The 18,823-nt window shown below is 40.8% G+C and overlaps 1 protein-coding gene across 3 annotated transcripts in view; it reads left to right on the forward strand.

Moving 5' to 3' along the window:
- Positions 1-4,179: 4,179 nt before the first annotated feature.
- Positions 4,180-18,823, forward strand: part of HNRNPR (heterogeneous nuclear ribonucleoprotein R) — a 38,993-nt gene continuing 24,349 nt past the window's right edge. The window contains exons 1-5 of one of the 3 annotated variants that reach the window (XM_023509667.1): positions 4,183-4,333; positions 7,454-7,622; positions 10,227-10,345; positions 11,836-11,943; positions 13,274-13,387. In XM_023509667.1, the coding sequence (XP_023365435.1) occupies positions 7,466-7,622; positions 10,227-10,345; positions 11,836-11,943; positions 13,274-13,387 (498 nt within the window). In that variant the 5' untranslated portion in view covers positions 4,183-4,333; positions 7,454-7,465. Of the gene's footprint in view, positions 4,334-7,453; positions 7,623-10,226; positions 10,346-11,835; positions 11,944-13,273; positions 13,388-18,823 lie in introns of all 3 variants that reach the window. The other 2 variants (XM_012801541.2, XM_003783804.2) reach the window with 2 other exon arrangements.

Genomic DNA, 18,823 nt, shown 5'->3' on the forward strand with positions numbered 1-18,823 from the left:
TCATAGAAAATGTGGAAAATTGGCCAGGTGTGGTGGCTCACGCCTGTTGTCCCAGCGCTGTGGGAGGCCGAGGCGGGTGTATCACAAGTTGCTCACCATTTTGGTTAAGATATATTTCCTCTCTTTCAGCATAATCTCATGTCCTCCAAAAAAAAAAAAAAAAAAAAAAAAAAGAAGAAGAAGAAGCAGAAGAAAGAAAGAAAAGAAAATGTGGAAAATTTGATCTACCCTCCTCAGCCTCTCTGAGTGCTAGGATTACAGGTGTGAGCCGTTGCACATGGCCTCTACTGGATTTTAGTTAAAAGCTTACAGTAATGCCTCTATAAAACATGTACAGCATATGGCTTTTCTGCTAGCCTACAGGAAAGACTTAACATAATTACAACTCAATGGAGTTAAGCACAACAGTCTCCTAGAATTCAATTTCTAGAATTTAGCCTAAATTTCTTTTTATTTCTCTCTCTCTCTCTTTTTAAAGAAATGGCAGAGGGGTCTATGTCTGTACTTAAACTCCTGGGCTCAAGAAATCTTCCTGCTTCAGCCTCCGGAAGGACTACAGGTTCATGCCACTGTGCCTGTCTGTCTTTTTTAAAAGGCTGCAAAGTTCAGTGTCAGTGGGTTGAGTGGGCCAAGGTCCTGGTGATGAGCCAAGAAATCCACTGTTCTGGAATGGAAGAATGTTGTGACTTAGAGTTCACCACTATTTTTCATTTGTTTTTTAGAGACAGTGTCTCACTCTGTTGTCCAGGCTGGAGTGCAGTGCTGGATCATAGCTCACTGCAACCTTGAACTCCTGGGTTCAAGTGATCCTATTGCCTCAGCCTCCTGAGTTGGTAGGACGACAGGAGCACACCACTAGCCCAGGTAATTAAAAAAATTTTTTTAGAGAGGGAGGTCTCACTATGTTGAAGTAATCCTCCTCCTTCAGCCTCCCAAAGTGTTGGGATTATAGGTATGAGCCACCATGCCTAGCCTGAAAGTGGATTTTTGTTTTGTTTTTTAGAGACAATGTCTTGCTATATTGCTCAGGCAAGATTCAAACTCCTGGGCTCAAGGGATTCCTACATCAGCAGCTGGGACTACAGGAGCATTCCATCACACCTGGTTATTTAAATAGATTTAACTATCCTACCTGGACTGCTCTTTCTTTTCCTCTCTTCGCTTTCCCCTTTTTTCCTACTCTTCCCTTCCCTCCTTTTCCCTTCCCTGTTGTCCTGGGTAGAGTGCTATGGCATCATAGCTCACAGCAACCTCAAACTCTTGGGCTCAAGGGATCCCTTGCCTCAGTCTCCCGAGTAGCTGGGTCTACAGGCACCCACCACAATGCCCAGTTAGTTTTTTTATTTTTAGTAGAGATGGGTCTCACTCTTGCTCAGGCTGGTCTTGAACTCTTGAGCTCAAGCAATCCAACCACCTAGCCTCTCAGAGTGCTAGGATTACAGGGGTGAGCCACTGGCTATTTCCTACTCTTAATTCAGTGATTTCTCTGTAGAGGGTATGCAATAAATATTTGTGGAATATTGAACTTATGAATATCTGTATCTATAATTTTTTTGGTGGCGATCTTTTTAAATAAAAAATCAATACAGATGGTCCGAAAAGGTGGAGTATACCTTCTAGACTACGTGGTATAATATATGAAATATTACCTTAGAAAATATTGGATAACAATGAACTTAAAACAAGTCTCTGAATGGAATTCAGGGGTCCTTCAACTGGAATGGAAAAATAATGATTTGGGGTGGCGCCTGTGGCTCAAGGAGTAGGGCGCCGGCCCCATATGCCGGAAGTGGTGGGTTCAAACTCAGCCCTGGCCAAAAACCGCAAAAAAAAAAAAAAAAGAAAGAAAGAAAGAAAAAAATGATTTTACTAATGTTCATCTGAAATTTAGCATTTATTTCCCATTGTGAATGTTTTGCCTCACCCTCCAAGTAGATGGGGCTATAGGCACCTGCCACAATGCCCAGCTATTTTTTACAGGTGGGGTCTGGCTCTTGCTCCAGCTGGTCTGGAACTCCTGAGCGCCAGCGATCCATCCACCTCATACCTCAACTTCCTGGAGTGTCGGGATTACAGGCGTGAGCCATTGTATTTTTTTTTTTTTTTAAGACAGAGTCTCACTTTGTTGTCCTTAGTGCTGTTGCATCACAGCTCACAGCAACCTCCAGCTCTTGGGCTTTCGCCTCAGCCTCCCGAGTAGCTGAGACTGCAGGCGCTCGACACAATGACCAGCTATTTTTTTGTTGCAGTTGTTCATTGTTTAGGTGGCCCCGGCCAGGTTCAAACAGGCCAGCGTCTGTGCATGTGGCTGGCACCGTAACCACTGTGCTACCGGCGCCAACCCTGTATAAATCTTTTTCATTTCACTTTATTATTGTCAGATTTCTTGAAATATCACTTAACAATTTCAGTAGTTATTGGACCTGCTGCAAGAGCTTGATATTTAATGTTAAAGATTACTACATCACAAATTTGTTTTTAAAATACATTTTCCAACTGTATTTAAACATAATGATTTCTTTTGTAATGGTATGTATTTTATTTTATGCATTAAAACCGAGAGGACATCCTTGCTTTTACCAGATTTTCAAATGGCACAAAAGAGGTGAAAAATCCGGAAGCCATAGGCAGATATATGTGAAGTTAATAACGTTTAAGGTTCAAACTCTCACTTTTACAATGCCCTTCCAAGATTTTCTAAATTTGTATTTGTCATTTTATATTATTTTCCTTTTCTTTTCTTTCTTTTTTGTTTTTCAGAGACAGAGTCTCACTTTATCGCCCTTGGTAGAGTACTGTGGCGTCACAGCTCACGGCAACCTCCAACTCCTGGGTTTAAGTGATCCTCTTGCCTCAGCCTCTCGAGTAGCTGGGAATACAGGCACCTGCCACAACGCCCTGTATTATTTTTCTTAAAGAGCCCAGCATTTTTTTTTAAAGTTTCATACCCCATAACACAAACTTTGAATTTAGCTCCGAACTGGTCACATAGCAGTTTTCAATAATTAGATTTTGGCTTACCCCCTCCCCAGGTGCTAGAGATAAACCCCGCGTGCTGCCGGGATCGCGTCTCTGTCCATGAGCCGGGGTGAGAAGGTGGCGCGCGCGCGCGCCATTTATACAGGTTCTAATAAATGTAAGGCTCTCTAGTCATCTGGAAATCCAGCAGAGCACTGCTGGACCTCCTCCACTCCTTAGGAAGGGTAGGCGTTGAACACTGGAGGTGGGAAGAGGGCTGGCTCTACAGAAGTGGATTAGGAAGGTTTCCGTAGGATGAGGTATGTTTGGACTAAGGTGAGGACAGCTAACCTGGAAGGTAGAAGGGTGGAAGGTAGGGAATAAGTTTAGAAATAACAGGAATCGGTCTCCTTTGGGAACTACCCCTTTCCCTGTATAGTTCTTTTGATTCATAGATGAGAGATATTTGCTTTATCTCCTTTATGAATATTAATTAGATCGAACCCCGTGGGAAAAGGTCTTTGCTCTATCATTTGTGTTACACACTGCTTTTGAGTCCTGCCCAATTCAGCGATTTCTCTCACTCCGCGTTCCCACTAACAATGTGTGCAAGGGAGCCACGGAGGGAAAGAGGCAGTTTTCCGATCTATCCACGGGATGATTTTCTATACAAAATCTTCCTGCAAAACGAAGAGACAAATTGTCTTCAAGTCGTACCCTAACTAAAGCCAAAAAGATGACCTGGAGAGAGATCTGAACGCGTGGCGAAGGGCGTGCCCGGGAGAAACGGCGGCCGCGGCGGAGCGAGGGAGGACTCTGGAGTGTAGCGGCACCGGCTACAGGATGGGAGCACCATGGCGGAGCGAGGCCGGCGCGGACCATAGGGGGCGGGGCTCCGGAGGCGGCCACGCGGCGCTAGACCTGGATTTTCGTTCTTGCTTCGGCTGCCGACGACGGGGGGAGGAGCCTCGGCCACCCAGGGCCTGGTGCCCCCAAGTCTCGCCGCCACCAGGGGATCCCACCACAGGCCCCTTTGTGTGCCGGCCCCCGCCCCGGAGGCATCTCAGCCAGCAGCGCTGAGTACCCTCATTGGCTCAGCCGACAGCTTCATCGATTGGCTCTCGAGTCGTCCGGCGTGGTCGTCTTCACCTCTCTACTATTGGTCGCCTAAAGTGCCTGTCAAGCCGCCTCGCTCAGTGATTGCCCAGCAGCTCGGAGTCCCTGGAAGCAGTTCCGGGAAACCCCGCGTGCTGCCGGGATCGCGTCTCTGTCCATGAGGGGGGGTAGGGGGTGGCGCGCGCGCCATTTCTAGTCGTTTTCAAAGCGCCTCGCGCTGATTCTCACGGGCCCAGCCGCCGGCCCCTGCTCTGCTCGGGTGAGTCTCGCGCTGGCCCGTGGGGGGAGGGGCCGGGAGCCCCGATCCGACCCGACTCGGCCCGGCCTAGGCTCCGCGCCTTGTCCCCTGTTTCGTTTTCGCTCCCGACGCCCCGAGGTGGGGGTGGGGATGGGTTGGGGGCGGCTTCGGCCTCGTCCGGCCGCGCAGCTGTGGGCCCAGGGCTGCTGAAGCGCCTTCTCGGCCCTGCTCATCTCTCCACTTCCCTCCAGCCTCCAGCCTACGGTCTGGCCCGCGGGACGCTTTCCGCGTGGCCTGCCGGGGCTGGCCGTGCTTTTCCCGCCTCCGCCCGCCGCTCCATGCGGCCGGGCCAGGCGAAGGCCCTTCGGCGTCCACGGCGCTATTGCTTCTCTCCGCGGAATCTGCTTCGCTCCAGTCCCGGCCGGCCTAGCCAGGAGTGGGATGTGTTGATAATCAGGACGGGCCAGAGAAGTGGGGTGGGCAGAGGGCGGGGTGCAAATCCCAGGGTTACCTGAGCCGAGAGAAAACTTTTGTGTGAGTACAAGAGGATAAGGCCGATTTGTGGGGGCAGCTTCCTTCCCCTCCCCCATTCTGCATGCTATGAGCCGAGATTTGAAGGAAAAAATGACTACTAGACGCCGTCAAACTTTGGCTTCAAGCGGCGCCTGAGATATAAAATTCTAAGAATGTCATAGGCGCACTAAATTGGAAAGGGGATTCTTTTTCTTGTACGGCAGTAACCGTATTGTCAAAATTAAAAAATTAGAGCCAACGGGTTCCTAAAAGGTTCAGTCCTTTCACACTACCTGTTTGAGATTTTTGCTGTCCTCGAGAGGCTCAATTTATGTCTCTTGAGTCAGTCGTAGGATAAGGGCTTGACACTCCTAAGCCATGAAGATAACCGTTAGTTTTCATTTCGTTGGTTCTTTTAAAGCCCGTCTCTTAATATGAAGAATTTACACAGAGGTTTAGAAGAAGTCGAAGAGCTAGTGCTGACTTCCCAAATCTCCCAGCAGCCCTTTAAAATCTTTACGTTTCTCCTTTTTGCAAAAATTTAGATCAAATGATTCCAATCGCATTAGTATATTTGCTGCATCCAGAATTATGGTTTGGCTGTGTGGCATTGTGTTGAATTGACATGAGTTTTATATAGTCTTATATGACATAAAAGTCTTTTTTAAATGAGCACTTTGTATGTGGCTTGAAGTGAGATTTTTCCTTGATCTGAGGGTTTTATTTTCTGGAAACTATTACGTTTTTTGTTAAAGTTTACAAACTTTTTGGACATTTTAACCAATTTCAGTATCAACTTGTAGAGCCTTTGCGATGAATGGTAGTCAAAAATATTTATCTTGGGCTTAATATACAACTTATCTTTTTGCTTTACACACTTAAAAAAACCCTACCTTAACAAGTGTTCATTGAACTTTTCCGTTAAAAATTTGCCTCTTTTCTGTGACTAATAATATTCACAGGTGCAATACTATAAAGGGTCTTGTGATACTAAGAGCTTCTGAGTCCTGACGATCTTAATTTAGTATTTGGGGGTGGGGGAAGCATGGAGAAACAGAACTATATGTTCGTAAAGAGATTTTGGATCTTAGGATGCATCTTTGTACAAATACTTTGTGTTAATTAGCAAACATGTTCATCTCACACAATATAGTTTCTTGATCAAGAGTGTGCCAGTTTCAAATGTTTCCACTTTGGCTAGTTCATCAGAATTTGATGCTTGCATTGAGAAACAATTTATTCACCCTGAGTTTAACCACAGTCTGCGTCTATATAGATATTAGAGGGCTGTCAAGTCTTAATGTTTTGTAATCATCAGAAGTCATTTATCTCATTTTCAGAAGTAACCCTTTTTGCATTTTCCTTTCTTCTTCCTCTTCTTTATTACCTTCTTTTCTTCTTGGTCTTCCCTCCTTTTTCATTAACTTCAACTAAATATAAGTGGACTTTGAAATGAAGGGAAGTTGCTTTAAGCCGTGTGGTTATCTTATGTGTCTTAGTGCTTTTTAGGAGACTTGTATTTTCTTTATAGATGACTAGGTATCTTGAGTTTCATCAAGAAAAGTAGGTTTTTTTCTTGGGATCCACCTTCATGTCTTATTTCAGTGTGTGTTACAATGTCTTTTATTCTGCTGCCTATTATCTTCATCACATTATAATTTCGCCACAGACAAATGCACTTTAATTCCCTGTCTTTTGAGGCAGTATAGAGAACTGGCCTTGTATGGTTTTATTATTTACTCTCTCCCTTTAGGGAATTGTTCCATTTTAGCATTATGTGAAGGTGAAATGTACAAAATGACTTTCGGTAGGTTAATCTGAGACATCTGACTGAAGTTGTCCTAATTAGGTAGTGTTTGTTGAGATAATTGGAAGAAGTTAGTTTTCCATTACAGTATGTTTTTGCATCTTAATTTTACTGATATGAAAAACCCAACATGTACTCACTTTTTTTTTTTTAAAGAAGTAACCTGAACTGTAGCTCACTTACTGTTGCCTTAAAACAATTGTTTAGCTTTTAAACTTGGTCATTTTTTCTTTTAAATCTGTGAATGGGAGTAGCAAATTAATCTTAGAACAAAACTTAATGTCAAGTTGTGTTTTTTTGTTTGAGATCCAGAAAACCCAAACCACCAGCATGTTGAACTAGAGACAACAGGGCACTTCACACCTATATTGTATTTGAAGCAGTTAGGAAAATTTGAAAGTCTTTAAAATTAAGTGGTCTGTGGGTGTTCATTCTGTTGTTAAACCAAAATTTTAAAAAACACTGTAAGAATTGAGAGCTGAAGGGCTTTTAGGATTTTGTGGTGATTTGTTTATCTGCTCACCAGGACACAACAGCTGCTTTTGTTACTCAGCGATTGTCTTCAGTAAGTTAATAGCTTTATTTAACCTGGTGTACATGAAGTTCCTTAAAGAGCTAATGCTTCCATGTACATTTTCGGGATTTTACAGGATTATTATGGCCAATTTAGGTCAGAGACATCACAGAAGGCATAAAATAAAATATTATTTTGATAGAGGTTATTAGCAGCATGTATACAAATTAGTTTAGATAAATCATGCATTGTCCTACAAACTAGTTATTTCTGGCTTAATGTAATATAGCTCCTGAATTTTTTCCAGCAGCATATTAAAATGGCTAATCAGGTGAATGGTAATGCGGTACAGTTAAAAGAAGAGGAAGAACCAATGGATACTTCCAGTGTAACTCACACAGAACACTACAAGACACTGATAGAGGCAGGCCTCCCACAGAAGGTGGCAGAAAGACTTGATGAAATATTTCAGACAGGTATAATATGCATTTCTTGTTTCTGACTGGTTATGAAAGTGAGGGCAAACCACTTTGAATTTTATAGATTTTTAAGGTTAAATAATACTTATTGTTTCTGATCTGTAGAGTTGAATGTTTGTTACTTTCCCTTTATTGAGGGCATATTGGGTTTGACATTGATACTCTTATTTCATTATTTTGAAGCCTTCTTAGTGTTGAATATGCAGTCTTAGTTGTTTCAGGACAGTACATCAATTTGTCTTAGATTTTCCACCAATTAAAATGTATGTTTCAGTGTACCAAATTTTGCATTTATTTCTTAATCTAAATCAGTCATCATTTTGCTTTTACTTTTCTACTTTTAGCTTCTTAAAGTGATTGCTAAATGAGCTTAGGTCTGATTAGGTGGCATAGTAAGAGGAATAGTTTAGATTGTATTGTCTGAAATGATAATAAATGTCAGACTCCTTGAGAGTTTGTGGCCTGTCTAGTTTCTAAAAGATAGAAACCCACATCTCTCAGTAATTTGGAAGTGTTTGGTTTGTAACAGCTGCTTTTTTTTTTTAAACCTAGAAGTTCCACTGTTAAGTGCTTAAGCAAATTTTGAACATCTTAATATGGTTGGTTGTATGTTGGTTTGAAGTTTTTAAGAGGGAAAGAAGAGATTTGCCCTTAGGGAGTGTTGTTCATAAATAAATGTGTCCTCCTCCTCAGGGGCCATAGATGGAAACTTTCTTCCTCTTGAGTTTTGTGTTCCTATCTAGATTCTGAGAGAGAGAATTGAGTTGTTTCACTCACAAATGTGTCTTAAGTACAGTAGTAACAAATAGCTGGGTTTTTTGTCCTTAAACAATTTTTAAATCTGGGAAGCTCAGGATAATTTTAGACACTAAAATGACTTGTAAAAATGACTCTTGGGTGATGGTCCCATTTGAAAATCAGTCGTCAGGAACTTTCTGTGACATTCTGCCATAGTTAATTGGCAGTGATCTGTTGAGAGATGTTTTCATGTAGAGTGAGTGTTTTGTTATTGGTAAGAGGTTGATGGTTTGGGTGTAGGCTTGGATTGAAAGAATGGATTGATGGGTGTCCTAAGTTGTGGCTTTGGGTGGTAGTATGAATATTCAAGTAAGGAAACTCTATTTAGGCATGCTTGTTTTGGGCTTTTTTTTTTTTTTTTTTTTAAGAGACAGGCTCTTTCTCTGTAAGCCAGGCTGGAGTGCAGTGGCCTGATCATATAGCTCATTGTAACCTCAAACTTCTGGGCTCAAGCGACCCTCCTGCCTCAGCCTCTTGAGTAGCTAGTCCTACAGGCATGCACCACTATGCCTAGCTAATTAAAAAAAATTTTGTTGTTGAAGTGGGGTCTTGCTATTTTGCCTAGGCTAATTTCTAACTCCTGGCCTCAAGTGATCCTTCTATCCCAGTCTCTTAAAGCACTGGAATTATAAGCGTGAGCCATGGTGCCTTGCCTCATTTGGACTTTTAAAACAAATCATGGTAACTTTTTTTTTTTTTTTAAGTAACTCTGCAGTTGGCATTACATTTGTTTAAAATTTATTTACAGTGTGGAATAAAGTTCTTTGTGGCTTTTTACCAAAATGGAGTTACTTTTGATGTTAGCTCATATGGATTTGGGGGTTTTAATCTGCATGGGTGCAGATGGAAGTAATTTAATTTTCCATTGGATCAATTCTGAAATACAATGCATATATAAATATAACACAAACTTAACCAACTTAAGAAATTATATTTTAAATGTAGATGTTCTGTGTGTTGTTAAATATACTACATATATAGAATGCAGTACATATATTTTCTGTATAGTTTATTTATAAGTCCATAAAGTTCTTATTCCCATTTGAAAGATTGTCATTATTGATAGTCAGTGTTGTGAATGCCACAGCATCTTTTGAATCTTAACTTATCTCAGAAGAACAAAGAATGCCTTAAAATATGACTTTCAGAATTGATTAATCAAGCTGCATTTGAATTTGTAGAAGAGTTTAAAATTATGCCTTTCCACATTCTGACTGCAGCAAAGAAGATGCTCAGATAAACTAATGCATTTTAATTTATATCTGGTGTTAAGGAGAGAATACCTTTGACACTTTTTGGAGAGTGGAAAGAATTATTTAGTAAAATTGGTTCTTATATTTTCCCCCGCCTCTTACATGGTTAGCAATAAGTGTAACAGTGTACAATTTGAAGGTTTATCCTTGGGAAATACAATATATTCTTATCACTTTAATATAACCCCAAATCTGTTATGTTAATGATTAATCTGTAGTACAGTATGTACATCAGAATTAACTTTAAAGACTTAACACCATTTGGGGAGTGGGAAATGGGTGTCAGGATTTTTGTGGTTTTGGGGGTGTGTGTAAGAGAGAATATGGAAATTGAAATTTATGTTTGGGGTGTTGATATTTTATCTTTTATTTTCATATATACTCAACCTTTGTAGTATTTGCATAGCTGCATATATATATACATGTAGTTAAATGAAAGTTTAGGTTGTTAGTGATATTGAATATAACAGTTCTTAATTAAATGTCGGTAGGAGAGTTTAGATTACCCTTTTGTTGCAGTAATGTTACCTCTCTTTAATTTAATTTTTAGGATTGGTAGCTTATGTTGATCTTGATGAAAGAGCAATTGATGCTCTCAGGGAATTTAATGAAGAAGGAGCTCTGTCTGTACTACAACAGTTCAAAGAAAGTGACTTATCACATGTTCAGGTAAGGTCATTACTCAGAAATGTCTTTGAACAACTAATGACCTGAAATTATTTTAACTATTTTTTTTTCCTGTGGAGAAGTGGTATTTTTGTTTGTGAATTTTTTTTAAAACAAAATATAGTGTAAAGGAACAGAAAATCTGTAGCAGAGTTTCAGAAGCCTGAGTATAAGGCAAAAGTTTTCCCCCACCCTTTTCTGCAGTAACTTACTATAAAAACTTAAAGCCACAGTGTAGTGATTGTTCATATAGGTTTTTAGATGTTTAAATTGTGCAGATTTTTAATATTTTTAGGTTATTTCATCCTGTTTTATTATCTTGGAGTAAAATGTAGGTGGGAGGAATAGTCTCAGATATCTGGCAAAGATAGTCCAGGTGCAGTTAAATATCAAGAAATGGAAGACTGTTTTCCCAGCGTATAAGGTAAGCTTCCTGAGGTCCACACTGTTTTTGTTTTATTTTTTCCTTTTGAGACAGAGTCATACTTTGTTGCCCCAGGCTAGAGTGCCCTGATAATCAGACTAGCTCTTAGCATCCTCAAACTCTGGATTCAGGTGATCCTCCTGCCTCAGTCTCCCAAGTAGTTGGACTGCAGGCTCCCACCACAATACCCAGCTTATATTTTTTTCTTTCTTTTTTTTAAGACAAAGTCTCACTATGTCACCCTTGGTAGAGTGCCGTGGTGTCACAGCTTACAGCAACCTCAAACTCAGGCTTAAGCAGTTCTCTTGCCTCAGCCTCTTAAGTAGCTGGGACTACAGGCACCCACCACAATGCCCAGCTGTTTTTTGTTGCAGTTGTCATTGTTGTTTAGCTGGCCTCAGCCCAGTTCGAACTGCTATCCTCAGGGTATGTGGTTCTTCCCTTAAACACTGTGCTACAGGAGCCAAGCCGTCTCTCTCTTTTTTTAAGTAGAGACAGGGTCTCACTCCTCCTCAGGCTCCTCTTTTTTTTCTTTTTTGAGACAGAGCCTCAAGCTGTCCCCTGGGTAGAGTGCTGTGGCATCACAGCTCACAGCAACCTCCAACTCCTGGGCTCAAGCGAGTCTCCTGCCTCAGCCTCCCAAGTAGCTGGGACCACAGGAGCCTGCCACAACGCCTGGCCATTGTTTGGTTGCAACTATCATTGTTTGGCGACTTGGGCTGGATTCGAACCCGCCACCTTAGGTGTATGTGGCTGGCGCCTTAGCCACTTGAGCCACAGGCGCTGAGCCTCAGGCTCCTCTTGAACTCCTGAGCTCGAGAGATCATCTGGCCTTGGCCTCCCAGAGTACTAGGTTTATAGGCATGAGGCACCTTTCCTGGCTCTGCACTGTTTTACTACTGTCTGCTCCAGTTTCTAGAGTTCATAGTTAACACTCAACAAATTGTTAAATGAATGAAGTATATATTTTCTTAAAATCCCAGCCTTCCAAAATTTAAATTTTAGTTATGTATTTGTCCCTTCAGATATTTCTGGTGATTCTTTTTATTGAATTACTTGTCTGTTCTAGAACAAGAGTGCATTTTTATGTGGAGTTATGAAGACCTATAGGCAAAGAGAGAAACAGGGGAGCAAGGTGCAGGAGTCCACAAAAGGACCTGATGAAGCAAAGATCAAGGTAAAACTTGATTTGGGTAATTGTAATGAGATTAAATTTAATGATGTCATTAGATGGTTCTTTCCACATTTCCTAGGAATACTCTACCCTGGGTAGAGTGCTGTAGCAACCTCAAACTCTTGGGCTCAAGCGATCCTCTTGCTTCAGCCTCCCAAGTAGCTGGCACTACAGGGGCCTGTCACAACACCCAGCTAAGTTTTTCTAGTTTTAGTAGAGATGGAGTCTAGCTTTGCCAAGGCTGGTCTCAAACTCCTGAGCTTAAACAATGCTGCCGTCTTGGCCTCCCTGAGTGCTAGTATTATAGATGCGAGCCACCACACTGGCCTGTGATTACTCTTAATATGATGATGTGAGGAAGTTTGGTAATTAGGAAACTTAAAGTTTTAGTTAATTTTTGAAACCTGAGTATATTTATTTGGCAATTGCCAAATAGCTATATGAGAGATTTTCTAGTTTTTAGGGAGCTTCTGATATAGCCAGAGTACAAAACAGATAAAAGGATCAAACAAAATAAAACTTATGCTATGAAACTTTAAGTACAATAGAGTAGAAAGAGAAGAATGTGAGCAGTAGTAAATGAGAAGCTGTAGTAAGTGAGAAAAACTGCATGAAGGAGATAGGGCTTCTACTGACTTTTTAAGGACGAGAACATTTTATTTGAAAAGAATCCCTGGTAGAAATAAACTCTGGTACGTAAAAGGAACAAATAAGGAAAGCAGTCTAACTGAAGTTCAGGGGCTGAAAGATGACCAATAGACAAATATGAATAGGTACCAGGGGTCAGTTAGAAGTTTTTAATAATCTCTACTTTTTCCTGGTCTCATTTATAACCAAAAAGTGGTATGTGCTTAGAGACTTAATTTACCTATAACTCTTTCCATTAAATTTACAGAAAAGGGCTCAATGCCTGTGGCTCAAGCAGCTAAGGCGCCAGCCACATACACCTAAGGTGGCGGGTTCGAATCCCCAGCCCGGGCCCGCCAAACAACAATGATGGCTGCAACCAAAAAATGGCCAGGCGTTGTGGCGGGCGCCTGTGGTCCCAGCTACTTGGGAGGCTGAGGCAGGAGACTCGCTTGAGCCTAGGAGTTGGAGGTTGCTGTGAGCGTGATGCTATGGCACTCTACCCAGGGGGATAGCTTGAGGCTCCGTCTCAAAAAAAAAAAAAATTTACAGAAAAGAGCAGTAAAATAAAGTGGGAGCAATCTACCTACTTGAAAAATATACATCCTAAGATGTTGGGGTTCTGTTTGGAAAAGATTATCATACTGATTTTAGGTGTGTGAGTGATTTACTATTCAAGTATAAACAGATGTATAATTATCCCTAGGCCTTGCTTGAGAGGACTGGTTATACTCTGGATGTAACCACAGGACAGAGGAAGTACGGTGGTCCTCCACCAGACAGTGTATACTCTGGCGTACAACCTGGAATTGGAACAGAGGTAACGTTAGCTGTTTGCCAAATCTTTCCAGTTTGTAAAATGTTCTGTCTTCAGGTGGGAAAATACTTAATTTCTTTTAAAGTATAGTTGTTATTTTTTTAGAGATCCATGTATATGTTGCTGACATCATGAGCATGAATAATCTTGTGCCTGGCAGATACCTAAACACCTTATGAGGAATGTAGAGTTGTGGAACTATTTACTTAAACCATGTTATAGCAACATACCTTTTTACTTCATAAGGGGTGAGGTTATTAGAGACAAGATTTAATGTCAGTAATTTTGAAAATGCTTATCCTCTCTCCTTGCTTTACTAATCATGTAGAAGGTACTTAGTATTTGGGAGACTTAATAATGAGAGACATTAGTGATGGAAGTGAGTTGCACAAGGGAAGGATTTGGAATCAAATAAGACTGAGCACATTGGTCCATTCTTAAACAGTGAAGCAGTTCCTTCTCCATCTGTGCCTTACTAGAGGGTTCTCCATACATATGCCTTTATGCTAACCTCTTCTAATCCTTTTTAAATGGGAAAAGTCCCCAAAAGTAACCTTTAGATAACATGGACCTTTATCTCCATTGTCTGTATTTAGTGTGTAGCTTAATGCCAGGGGTATAGTTTTGATGCACAGTATTTGAAGAATGATCGATTATGGTTTTTTCATTGAATACAGAAATTGTGGTTTTGTAACTTAAAATTTAAGTGAGATTAAATGACAATTTTGTAGGATTTTCTTTAAAATGCAGTGATGAGGGAAAGCTTCCCTAGATGGTGATATCAGTCAGATATTGATGTAAGTTCAATATTTAGATTGTTTTATCATTAGGTCTTTTTTTTTTTTTAGGCAGAGTCTTATTTTGTCAACCTCGGTAGAGTGCTATGGAGTCATAGCTCACAGCAACCTCAAACTCTTGGGCTCAAGTGATTCTCTTGGCTCAGCCTCCTAAGTAGCTAGGACGACAGGTGCCCACCACAATGCCCGACTATTTTTTTTTTTTAGAGACTGGGGTTTTGCTTGTGCCCTGGCTGGTCTTGAACTCCTGAGCTTAAGCATTCCACCCGCCTTGGCCTCCCAGAGTGCTAAGATTACAGGTGTGAGCCACCACACCCAGCTTGTTATTAGGTTTTATTAGAGTTAAATGTTTTAGGTGGTCTTATTAACAATTGATGAGAATTCTAAGAAATCTTAAATTGACGCAAAGTCTATTTGAATAACTTTACAGAAAACAATAATGTCTTATGAAAACTGTTATAAATGGCATGCTCCTAACAGCTAAAACTTAGTTTTGGGATAACTAAAAGCAAAGATTGTTATTGCTACTTTGTGAATAAACAAAGATGGTTCCATTTAACATAACTTCTTATTTTGTTTTAGTATTTTACTTATTTATTATTTGTTTAGTTTTTAGACAGAATCTCAGTCACCCTGGGTAGAGTGCTGTGGAGTCACAGCTCATAGCAACCTTAAACTCTTGGGCACAGGCAATTCTCTTGCCTCAGCCTCCTGACAAGCTAGGACTATAGGTGCGTGCCACAACATCCAGCTAGTTTTTCTGTTTTTAGTAGAGATGGGATCTTGCTCAGGCTGTTCTTGAACTCCTGAGCTTAGGCATTCTTCCTGCCTTTGTATCCCAGACTGCTAGGATTACAGGCATTGAACCACTGGGCCTGGCCTTAACCATAACTTCTCTTTTTTTTTTTTTTTTTTGAGACAGAACCTCAAGCAGTCACCCTGGGTAGAGTGCTGTAGCATCACAGCTCACAGCAACCTCCAGCTCCTGGGCTCAAGTGATTCTTGTGCCTTCACCTCCTAAGTATCTAGGACACAGGCAGCTGCCACAACACCTGGCCAATTTTTTTGTTGTTGCAGCTGTCATTGTTGTTTGGTGGGCCCGGGCTGGATTCGAACCCACCAGCTCAGGTGTATGTGGCTGGTACCTTAGCTGCTTGAGCCACAGGCGCCATGCCAACCATAACTTTAGATCTATGTCAGAACCACTTCTAGTGGTGTGTTCTCTGCATACAGAATAGTCTTTGTTTTTTGAACTTCTTTTTAACATTATTGTAGTTAATAGTATACGTCTTAATATTTAACATTATTAAAAGGTACTCTAAAGTATTCATTTCTATTTTTCATGATTCCTAAATTATCATTATTGTATTGTTTTGATACTGTCTCACTCTTGTCACCTGGGCTAGAGTTCAGTGGCATTGACATAGCTCACTGCAGCTATGTCAAACGCCTGGTCTGATGCTATCCTCCGGCCTCTGTCTCCCGAGTATCTGGGAGATACTACCATCAGGCCCAGATAATTTTTCTATTTTTTTGTAGAGGTAGGTTCTTGCTTTTGTTTAGGGTGGTCTTGAACTCGTGACCTCAAGCAGTCCTCCCACCTTGGCCTCCCACACTGCTAGGAGTAGAGATGTGAGCCACTATGTGCAGCCTCCATATGATTATTTTGAGTCTCTTTAAAAATTACTGTTATGTAATTTTATATACTTATTCATAGAGTTGGAATTGGAACTCTGCCCTCTAGGGTCCTTGTAGGGATAAATGTCATCCATGAAACATACAAGTGTCATCAACTACTTCCCTACTCTTCATCTTTAGTATTCTACTTCTGCCAAGAATCTTTTCAGATCTGTATTTTGTGTGTGTGTATTTATTTAAAAAGAGACAGGGTCAGCACAGTGGTACCGGAACTGCAGGCAAATGCTACCAAGCCTAGCTATTTTTTTTATTTTTTAATTTTTTGTGGAGACAGGTTCACAGTGTGTTGCTCAGGCTTATCTTGAACTTCTGGCCTCAAGAGATCCTCCTTCCTTGCTCTCCCAAAGTGCTAGGATTACAGGTCTCAGCCACTGTGCCTGGCGTCTATTTCATGATAATTATAGAAATGAACTTTTTTAGCCTATTAGATTGGTTTCATTAGTGAACTCAATAATAATTGCTTTACAATCAACATACCAAAGATTTGTTTCCATTTGGCAACTTGAAACAGTTGACTTATTAAATTATTCAAATGCTCCTAGAGAAATCTTGAGAGTACTAGTACTGCTTCCTCATTTATCTAAAGCAAAGATAAAAGAAATCTCCATTATTGAGTTCACCTGGTTACTTCTGTTGACTCCCTTCCACTCTCCAAGAGGGCTCCTTTGTTACTGTTGAAGTACTCAGTGATAGATTGTAGACAGCCAAAACTTTTTCTAAGCCTTGATGGCTAGAATAGAGAAAGTGCTGTTGTGGCATTCACTAGAATTTCTTGTTTTGAAAAGAGGTTCGGTTACCTGAAATGAACATCACTGATTGCTTATTCTGAACAGTTCACGTGCATCTAGAGAGGCTCAGAGACCAAGAAGTTAAAAGGGACATATTTCTGTTTCATTTAGTTAATTAAAAATTGAGTTTAAAAACTTTAAAAGGAATAGTACTAACTTTTTTTTTTTTTGAGACCAAATCTCATTATGTTGCCCTCAGTAGAGTGCTATAGCATCACAGCTCACAGCAACCTCAAACTCTTGGGCTTAAGTAATTCTCTTGCCTCAGCCTCCCAAGTAGCTGGGACTACAGGTGCCTGCTACAACGCCCAGCTATTTTTTAGTTGTCACTGTTGTTTGACAGGCCTGGACTGGGTTCAAGCCTGCCAGCCTCAGTGTATGTGGCTGGCACCCTAACCACTGAGCTACGGGTGCCGATCCTAAACCAGTTTTGTTTTTTTTTTTTTGAGACAGAGTCTTACCACTTCTCTCTGGGTAGAGTGATATGGCATCACAGCTTAAAGCAACCTCCAGCTCTTGGGTTCAAGTGATTCTCTTGCCTCAGCCTCCCAAGTAGTTGGGATTATAGGCGCCTGCCACAACACCTGGCTATTTTTTGGTGGTAGTTGTCATTATTGTTTGGCAGGCCCAGGCTGGATTCCAATCTGCCAGCTTCAGTGTATGTAGCTGGTGCCCTAGCTGCTGATCTGTAGGCACCGAGCCCTAAACCAGTATTTTTATCTGTGGTCTTACTTCTTCATGGACCCTATTGGTTATAATATTGAGGACTTAGTGACCATAGATTTGTTAATGTTTCTTTTGAAGTAAAATCATTTGTTTTGAAAATCTGTAAGTTGGGCTTTTTACATCCAAATAATACTTAAGAGTACAAAGGAGCTTGTTCTTATGAATTCTTTCTATAGAGTGATTAGTAAATCCTTAAATTACTTTTACTGAAAATATAGATTTTCACTTTAGGTTTCCTTAATGAAGCAGACCTATCTGATTAGAAAAGGAAAAGTACAAGTATTATAAAGTAGAATAATTTTCTGAGACTTAACTCTTTCACTCAGCAGTTCATGAAATGTATTTTTCGTAGTGCCACTTTGTATGGTCTTTCTTTGGTTATATATTATAAATTTGATATGGGTAGGGAGAAAATATGAATGATGAATAGTGAAGTTGTTAAACACTATTGCATTATGTTAATAGAAACAATATAAAGCTGAACTTATTTCCCAGAACAGTTTAAAATTCTTAAATATAAATATGCTCAAATATAAAAATAACCAGACAAGGTCAGAGAGTCTGTTTCAAAATTAATATGGATTGTTCTTGTGTATTTCTTGCCTCAGGACACCTTTTCAGTAGCTTTCTCCTAGTGCTATGGTCTATTAATGAGTGCTCTTTTATAGGGTTGATTTATAGCTGAAGCTTGTGAGTAGTAGTCAGAGAGTGGATTAAAGGCAGAGCTGACAGAATTTATTGACAGGATGGAAATAGGGTTCTCAGAGAGAGGAACCAAGGATGACTTTAAGGCTTTGACCTAAGCAGCTGAAAGGATGGAGTTGCCATTTACTGAAATGAGGAAAACTGTATAGAAGAACAAGTTAAGCAGGGTTGAAAGTACTATTGTTTAGTACAGGACATATTATGTGTTAGATATCTCTTGGACATACAAATAGAGCTGTTCAGTGAACAGTTGTTTTTATGAACTTGGAGTTCAAAGTCGAATTCTAGTTGGAGATTGTGAGTGTGGGAGGCATTTAAATGGTATTTTAAAATCGCAAGTTTGGGTGTAATCACCAAGGAGTTTTGTAGCTCAAGAGAAGATGTGACCTCTGAGCCCCACAGCTCTCTGACATTTATAGTTTGGGGAAATGAAGAGGAACCAGGAAAGGAGACTGAAGAAAGAGCCAACCATTGCCATGAGAGAAAAACTGGGAGTGCAGGGTCTGAGAAGTCAACTGAAGAATGTTTTCACAGGAGAGACTAGTCAATATATCAGACTTCCCAGATGGAATGAAGATTGAGAATTGACTCTTGGTATGGCAACTCAGAAATAAGTGACTGTCAAGAATGGTAGTGAGGCTCGGCGCCTATAGCTCAGCGGGCTAAGGCACCAGCCACGTACACCTAAGGTGGCGGGTTCGAATCCCCAGCCCGGACCGCCAAAA

Source organism: Otolemur garnettii, unplaced genomic scaffold (assembly GCF_000181295.1).
Source record: "Otolemur garnettii isolate 467f Iridium unplaced genomic scaffold, OtoGar3 scaffold00009, whole genome shotgun sequence".
Taxonomy (NCBI): domain Eukaryota; kingdom Metazoa; phylum Chordata; class Mammalia; order Primates; family Galagidae; genus Otolemur; species Otolemur garnettii.